This window comes from Equus quagga, chromosome 8 (genome assembly GCF_021613505.1).
Source record: "Equus quagga isolate Etosha38 chromosome 8, UCLA_HA_Equagga_1.0, whole genome shotgun sequence".
NCBI classification, from domain to species: Eukaryota; Metazoa; Chordata; class Mammalia; order Perissodactyla; family Equidae; genus Equus; species Equus quagga.
Window position 1 is genome coordinate 108306472 of NC_060274.1, and position 8557 is coordinate 108315028.

The window sequence follows — 8557 nt, forward strand, 5'->3', positions numbered from 1 at the left end:
TGAGGCCGGAGAGCAACGCCCATTTATGGAATCGAAAAACGTTCAGAATGAGAGATGGTTGGTCAAGTAGCTGTGAGTGAAGAGGCGGGACGGGCTACCACTGCGCTGACCCTCAGAGGCCTCAAAGGCGACCAGAGAGGGGAAGCTGGGGCAGGTGGACTCGGGAGGTGAGAATTAGAAAGGGACAGAGCGGCCTGAGGATCCTCGCCTGCAGGCACGTCGAGGAGGGGTATCCGGGTCCGGGTACCAGTGGCTGAGCGTTGGGGTGACCCTCGGAAGGGGCGCGGGCGGGCAGGGCGAGGGCTGCGGACTATCCATCGGTCCGCCCCGCCGCGCCCTCTTACGTGGCTTGCTTGATGGACTGTGTTTGCACCGATCCTGCTCCCAGAGGTCCCGGGCTGGGGCAGCTCCCGGGCCCCGCCAAGCACTACGGGGAAGTGGGGGGCTGGGGTTGTCGAATGACTATTTTGCAGTTCCAGATTGCCGAAGGAACCCAGTCGTCGGTCCAGGCCATCACGCTGCCGGGGGTCTCCAGAGCCCCGGAGGCTCTGGGCTGCAGGGGTGCCCGACCTGGCCCGACGCTCAACCGGGGCCCACGGTCGCCAGATCAATGCGGGGGCCCCAGGGTGGCCCCGCGGGGCAGGGCGGGGCGCCGTCCGCTCATCCAGGCTCCGCGGCCTCGGCCCGGGGGCGGGGGCTGGGGCTGGGGCGGGGGCGGGCGACGCGGAAGTGCCGGGCGTGCGGACCTGCTGGAGGCGCAACTTCGGGAGAGGGCAGCTCGGCCCCGCCGCCCAGCCTGTGCTCCTGGGCGCAGCCACGCGGGCGCACCGCAGACAGGTAGGTCGTGGCCGCCGCACGCTCCTCCCCGCGCCCGCGGGGCACCTGCCGACGCCGCGCTGGGGACTGGAGCGGGGCGCGCCCGCGGGAGGGGTCCGCGTCCGGCTCCGCCTGGCGCCCGAGCTCGGGTGGGCGCCTAGTGCGTGGCGCACCCAAGCGCTCTGGCGGCCTCCAGGTGCCTCCTACGTCCCGATCAACGCGGGGTGCTCCGCACCGCAGCCATCGGCCCGCAAGCGCCCCGGGAGGCCCGGGTGGCGGCGGCGGCACCGCTGCGTCTCTCCCTCCGTCTTGCCCTCGCCAAGGATGGGGAGGGCCCCGGAGTCTGGCTTGGGCCGCGGAAGGGGGAGCCCCAATTCTCCTTTTCTCTGGGCTCGCCATCCCTCTTCCCCGGGGCCCCCTCACCCTTTCGGGTAAGAGGATGAAGTTTAAGGGGTTCATCCTCCCAGGATCTTAAAGCCAATGGCAGGAATTCGGGCAAAGAGTGTTTGGGAATATGGTGTCAGGTAGAGGCGCTGTCCTTTGATTCGTGGCCGAGAAAAGGAGGCGCTGACCCTCCTGTCAGTGGAGTACTATGGGGCGCAATACTTCTTGGACTAGTTTCTTTACGTCCTTCCCTCGAACTTAAAAACGAAACAATTAAGAGTCTAAAAATAGAGGGAAAATGAGACTAGTGTGACCATCATGCGAGGTAGGAGGCGGCGAACACCTGCGCCGTCCTCCCAGCGCGGTTTCCTCCGGATCGCCTCCAGGAGCCGGAGCTGGTACCTGGGAGCGGGGGCGGGGGAACTTCCCTGGACTGGCCGCAACCCTGGGGCACAGCAGGGCGAGGAAGAGGGCGGGGGCGCCGCCAGCCTGAGGAGCGGTCCGAGAGGCAGACCCTAAGCCAGCGTCCCCCGGGTGACTCCGCGGGCTGGCCCGGGAGGCGCAGGCAATTCGCAGGGGCCGAACCTGCGGGGGCGGTGCCGCGGGCAGGGCCTGGACTGGGCTCCCGGCGCGCGCGGAGCAGGGATAGGTGAGCAGGACCAGTCAGGACGCGGGCGGAGCCGATGGAGGAAGCAAGAGGCCCTCGGGATGGGCAGCCAGGCCAGAGGCAGAGTCCCGCCCTCCCCCGAGCTGTCGGGCCTTGGGCGCTGGGGCTCCCAGCAAGTCTGGGGAGGCACTGGGAAACCACCCTTTTTAACCTAAAGGCCCTACTTTGGGGTTTTCCCCCCTGCACTGGCGTTCCCCGCCCGTGCCCGTGGGAGGAAGCCGAGAGAGGCTCCTTCCTGCCGCATCTGCTGCCCCACAGCCTCAGCTTGTCTCAGGGTGTGGTCGACTCACCTGGAGGGGGCGGGATTTAGGGTCTCGCCTGGTGCAGGGAATCCCTTGCCTTCTCCCTGAGCTTGATGTGGGGTTTGCGGGGAGACGCTGTGAATCAAACAAACTCCGGAGATGCAGACAAGGGGCTTGCTGCTCCGCCCGCCACTGGGACTGCAGAGTGTCCTTCCCTAGGGGTCTCTGGTGCGCAGTGTCCCAGGCTCCTCAGGTGACTGGCTCCTGGGACTTCAAGGCCTTGGTGTGAGTTGTGGGGCGTCCCACTGTGGCAGGGGCTCCTGGGCTGCCCCTCTAGAGGCTTCACTTATGGGGGCCTCCTCAGGTCTTCAGCAGCCCACACCAATTTGTTTTCCATGGAAGCCGGAGCAGGCGCTTTGGGCTTTCCCCATTTCCAGGGCTCTAATCCACAAGGCTAGGTCAACCGGCGCTGCAGAAATTTCGCCCCTGAGAGGGCAGACCTGCTCAGCTGTGAAGTGTCAAGGCAGACCCCCTGGTCAGCCCTGCCCTCTGATAGAAAATCAAGCCTTCCTCCTAGCAGAGGGGAGCAGATGTAACAGGGACTTTCTGAGGACTGCCTATTGCATCTGGGGTCCCCTGGAATCAGGGCGACTGCTTCTATCTGGAGGGAAAATTGAGATGGGGTGCAAGGGCATTGAAATTCAGAACTCTTGGCATTAGGATGGTCTGAATCAGATCTAAGCCCGCCTCCGGGCAGGAGGAGGCCTCCTTGGAACCTGACCCTGAGCTTGGTCCTGGCGCACCTGGCTGCAGGCAAACCCTTGAGGCTGAAGACCCTTCTGTGCTGGACAGACTGTCCCTTGGTGCTGGCAGGGCTTGTTGTGGGAGCCTCTCTCCACAGCCCCTCCCTAGGCTGCCAGAAGCGGCTGCATCTTACTGACATGAGGCCAGAGTTGTCATTTCAAAACCTTTGTTTTGAACAGCATTGCTGGGCCAGGCCAGGCGACAGGACTCGCCCCGACTTCCTCCTTGCCCTGGGCAGCAGTAGACCCTTCCGGTCTCCCAACTGCACCACCCCATGACCCTCTGTGGGGGGTCATCGGGGAAGCTTGCCTTCCCCTCTGTGTTGACAGAGCTTTCCTCTGACCACCTTCACTTAGCCAGAAGTGCCTGCTGGTGGTGACCATCGCCCCTCTGTTCCAGGACCAAGGCCTTTCAGGGGGTTGAGGGGGCTACAACTGCAAATGTGGTGGGTGGGGCTACCCAATGCTGCCAACCACACTAAATGTAAAGTGACTGCCGGCAGGGTTGAGGGTTGGCAGATGGGCTATGGTGAGAGATTGAGAATACGGTCTGGGGGACCCAAATGTGAATTTTCTCCACTTCCCTTCCCTCCTCCAGTCACAGTGAGTCAGGTTTCCGAGTTGTCCGGTCTGGCCACTTTCATTTCCCCTGGGGCTGGGTGGAGGCTGGTGCGAAAGGGGAACTGAGCCAACAGTCTTCTGAGGCCGGGGGGCAGGGCTGGGAGCTCACCCACCCCCCCATCCTGGCCCAGAGCTGGGCACTACTCTGAGGAGAAGCCTGCAGATGGAGACTTCTTCGCAGCCACAACCCAAAAGAGTACTGGGCAGGGAATTTCATGGGAAACTGAGGCTCAGTGCTCTAAGGCCGGAGCAGGCCTGGAATGACAGAGGGGGATCAACCTCACACAGGCAGGCCAGGAAGCCCACCAGGGCTTAAGTACCCCCAGGCAGCAGCCTGGCCTGTGGTTGGGTGGCCTTATCTGTTAGAAAGTTCTTCTTCAACCTGGGTCTAGTCTGCCTCAGTGGAGGCTGTGCTGGTGTTGACTCAAACCCTAGTCCCTTTGTATGTGGTGGTACTTCAAGTATTAAGGATAGGGCTATCCCCACCCCACTGTGTTCACTTCACTAACCTGGACACCCCATGTCCTTCAGCCATTCCTTCCTTGACAGGCCTGCCCCCTCAGGCCTGTGTCACAGCCCTGGCAGCCTTCCTCTTGGGTCTGGCCTCACCCCTCTTTGAGTGAGAGGAGGATCCTGGAGAGAGCAGGGCTGGTGAGGGGAGAAACACTGGAGGATGGAATGCTTCCAGCATCTGGGGTGTATCAGGGGGCTGTTTTTTTTTTCTTTTTCAAAGATTGGCACCTGAGCTAACATCTGTTGCCAATCTTCTTTCCTTTTTTTTTCTCTTCTTATTCTTCTCCCCATAACCCCCCAGTACATAGTTGTATAGTTGTATATAGTTGTGAGTGCCTCTAGTTGTGGCGTGTGGGACGCCGCCTCAGCATGGCCTGATGAGTGGTGCCGTGTCAGTGTCCAGGATCCGAACGGGGGAAACTCTGGGCCACTGAAGCAGAGCACGCAATCTTAACCACTGGGCCACAGGGCCAGCCCCCAAGGGGCTGGTATTTCTTAAGTGCTACTTTGGTCCAGCGAATGGCAGGGTCCTGGACTAGGGAGAGTGTGCACATGGAAGAAGGAAAGAGTGGGAGACACTCCTGCCCTTGAGGAGGTTGCCCACCCACCTGGAAGGTAAACAGGATGGGGAGCCGGGCAGTGCAAGGCAGAGTAAGAGCCCCAAACCACTCATCTCAGAGAGGAGTTCAAGGCCACTGTGATGCTATGGAGAGTGGGGTGTGAGTGCTGACGTGCCCACCTTGTGCAAGGCAAATGTTGACACCTGTCTCCACATCACCTTTGTTCCAGGCAGCATGGCCTCCAGGAAAGACCCCTTGCCCACCCATCACTATACCACCATCATTGCCACCACCCCCTCTCCTTCCTTGTGGAGGGGATGGAGGTACCAAGGAAGCGGGAGACAAGCATGGTCCAGGGGGCAGTGTGTGCCCTCTTGCACACACACATGCACACCCACCTACTCACGTGTGCTGAGAAACTAGAGCCCTGGGCTAGGGGCAGCCTGGTTTCTTATCCTGGCTCGGCTCTTTGTTCCTCACTTGCTGAGTGACAGATTCCCTTCTGAGTCTCAGGCGGAGGGATCAATGATGGCTCAGTCCTTTCTGCCTCTGACCCTAGGCTCACAGGTTAAGAGCAAGGACCGGGGAGAAACTGCCAGGGTAGGCAGGGGTTCCACGTGGCCAGCTGGCCCCGGACTAGAGAGGCAGAGACTGTGACCCAGGGAGGTGGTGCTTGCTCCCTGTGGGGAACCTTTAGACCTTGCCTCTGTCGTTCCCACAGCTCCATGCAGCTCCAGGCCTGGCAAACATTAGGTGCTTACTAAGTGCTGAATGAGTGCATGGTCAGTGGGAAGAACCAGAGTCTAGGAAATTGATGACTTTAGAAGGGCAAGATCTAAGTTTGGTGGCTGCCGTTCCTGGTGATGCAGGAGGTAGACTGAGTTGGCTGATGGGATTTCTCTCCAGATGTCCAGGTACAGGGAAGCTTCGTCCCTGGAGGGAAACTGAGGAAGAAAGGAAGCTCTGAGGACTGGGTTCAGAAACCCTCCCTCCATTCACAACTTCTGCCTTGGTCTTAGGCTGGTTTCCTGGAAGGCAGTCTTCTCCTTCTCTGGAGAAGGGGAGAGAGGGAAGCAGCGTGGGGCAGGAAGAAGCAAGGATGTGGAATCATCTGGGGAGCTCTGGAGCAAGCATAGCATCAATTTGTTCCACTTCAAGCAAGGGGATTGGTCTTTTGTCCCTGTGTGTCAGTCCCTCACTGGCTGTGGGCTATCCCCCCCAGTGGAGGGGTGGGCCTAGCCTGGAGTGAGGCAGCTGAGGGCAATCCTCTGGTGGTGGGCAGCTCTGTGCTATGCAGCCTCACAGCAGCTGGGAATGGATGCCGTGTCTGGTAAAGGATGTCTGGGTGGGGTACGCACAGCATCCACTACAGCTGTAAACCCTTCCCTCCTTTCCCCTCAACACAAAGCACAGATGCTGTGATGCTGTGCCATGAAAGCTGATGGATGGAAAAGAGAATTGGCCTTGAGCACTTGGATGGACTGGAGAGACTCCAGCCCTGAGTGCTGGGACGAAGGGAAAGCCCTAACGGCCCCCGGTTGGGCCCCCTGAGCGGCCCCCTACATCCAACTGCAGCAGGGAGTGTCTAACTGCAAATCTGCTGATGCTCCCCCTCTGGCTTTCTCATGCAGACCCCTTTGCCATGAACCAGCCTGCTCCCACTGCCGCCCCTCCACCCCGCCGCGTGCGGCTGAAGCCCTGGCTGGTGGCCCAGGTGAACAGCTGCCAGTACCCAGGGCTTCAGTGGGTCAACGGGGAGAGGAAACTCTTCTACATCCCCTGGCGCCATGCCACACGGCATGGACCCAGCCAGGATGGAGATAACACCATCTTCAAGGTAAGCCCTGCATGGATGTACTGCTTCGACCTTTGAGGCACCTCCTCCCTAGAAGAGGACCCTGCCCTATATCTCAGACTGGCCACTCTCCCAGCTGCCTTGCTGCAGGTGACCCCAGGCCAGGACTAAGGGGATGCAGGCATAACCACAGGGTATACCCTTTTTAACCTGGTGCTCAGAGCAAGGTGGGGACGGAGGGGCCCCGAGGAGACCTTCCTGTCACTCCCCTCCTCCTCCTTGTTCTTGCCTCATCCTCATTACACGTGAGTACACGTTCAGTGTGCACATTTGGTGTACACATACGCTAAGAGAAGACCACAGAATTCCCCCAGAATCTTAACCCTAGGAGGTAACTATGATGAATATTTTTGGCTTATATTTTCTTTTTTCTGCATGTGTATGTATATGAAATGCAAACTTGGAATGAAACCAGATATACTGTTTTATAACCTGTATTTCCACCCAACATCAGGACGAGCTCTCCTCTCCAACATGGACCATGTCACTTTTAGTGACCACTGAGTGTTCCATGGGAGGGGCTTAGCACAGTTCAGTCTCCCAGTCCCAGTGTTTGGACACTTTAGGTTGCTCTCAGTGTTTCAGTGTTGAAGCCCACATTGCCATGGACGCCCTCTAAACACTTACCCTTTGCACGTCTTAAATGATTTTCTTTGGGGTTATTTCCTAGAATTAAACATTGCTGGGTCAAAGAGAACCCTGATTTTTTAAAGCTTTGGATATGTATTTCTTAGTCTTTGCACTTGATATTTACCTCTTTAAGGTTCTTTTCAAATTCATTTCTTGTTTTTAAATAGGTAACACAGTCACACAATTCAAAATTTAAAAAGTGTAAAGTGGTTTACAGCAAAACTCCAAAAACCTCCCAGCCCTGTCCCCAGGGGTCCCTGACCCCTTCCCTCCAGGCAATTGGTATTATCAGTTTCCTGTTTATCCCTCCTGAGAGGTTTTTATGCGTATTCAAGCAAGTATGTACCTATCCTTTTCTCCACTTTTCACAAAATGATAAACGTATGCATATTCTCCCGCACCTCATATTTCTTGAAGACTGTGATGTGTCAGTATATCAAAAGCTTCCTCCTTTTTTTCCTTGCTACCCAGTATTCCGTCCTAAGGATTGGCCATAATTTAACCTGCCCCCACTGATGGACATTTAGGTTATTTTGGGTCTTTTGCTTTTACAAACAGTGCTGAATAACCTTGTACCTGCAGAATCTTGTGTGGATGCTTCTAGCATATGTTCCTAGATGTTGAATTGCTGGGTTAAAGGGTAGAAACATTTGTAATCCTTATATCAACCAAATTGCACCCCAAAATAATCATACCAACAGCAAAGGTGTACGGAGCCCATCCTAAGTGCAGACACAGTTCTGAGAGCCGTGGCCCTTCGGTCCTCACTACCCTCCAGTTTTGCCACCACCCTGTGAGGTGGGCACTGTGATGGGGAGACCAAAGCAAAGAAGGGCAAAGTGACATGCCCCTGGTACACAGCCGGTGGGTGGTAGTTCCCAGATTCAAACCCAGTCCCACTCCAGATCCCATGCTCTTTTCCACTATGTTTGGCTGTCCTCTTTACCCTCGCAGGAGCAGAGAATGCGATGCCTTTCAAAGCACCTAGACTTCCTTTAGTCTGTCAGAACCCCAGGGCTGGGAAGGACCGGTGTCGTGTCTCCTGTCTTGCCATGGCCACTCTGCTCCGTGTCACTGAAGGTCTCCCTGCACAGTAGCTACTCCCATCAGCCAGGAGGGGCTGGGGCTTTGGTGAGGGGAGAGGTTCTCTGTGGTCTCCTGTCTTCTTTTCCTGCCCCAGGCCTGGGCCAAGGAGACGGGGAAGTACACTGAGGGGGTGGACGAGGCCGATCCGGCCAAGTGGAAGGCCAACCTGCGCTGTGCCCTTAACAAGAGCCGGGACTTCCGCCTCATCTATGATGGGCCCCGGGACATGCCGCCTCAGCCCTACAAGATCTACGAGGTCTGCTCCAATGGCCCCGCTCCCGCAGGTATCATGCCTGGCCCTGCGTGGGATGCCTAGGAGGCTATGCAGGAAGGCCCAGGGCTCCTCCAGTGTGTAGTGGTCGGGAACATGCTGCTAGATC

The 8557-nt window shown here is 57.9% G+C and overlaps 1 protein-coding gene across 1 annotated transcript in view; it reads left to right on the forward strand.

The window, feature by feature from the left end:
* Positions 1 to 705: 705 nt before the first annotated feature.
* IRF5 (interferon regulatory factor 5) overlaps positions 706 to 8557 on the forward strand; it is an 11290-nt gene continuing 3438 nt past the window's right edge. Inside the window, exons 1-3 of the mRNA XM_046670664.1 lie at positions 706 to 837; positions 6238 to 6443; positions 8272 to 8461. Coding sequence (XP_046526620.1) covers positions 6249 to 6443; positions 8272 to 8461 — 385 coding nt within the window. The 5' untranslated portion in view covers positions 706 to 837; positions 6238 to 6248. The remainder of the gene's footprint in view (positions 838 to 6237; positions 6444 to 8271; positions 8462 to 8557) is intronic.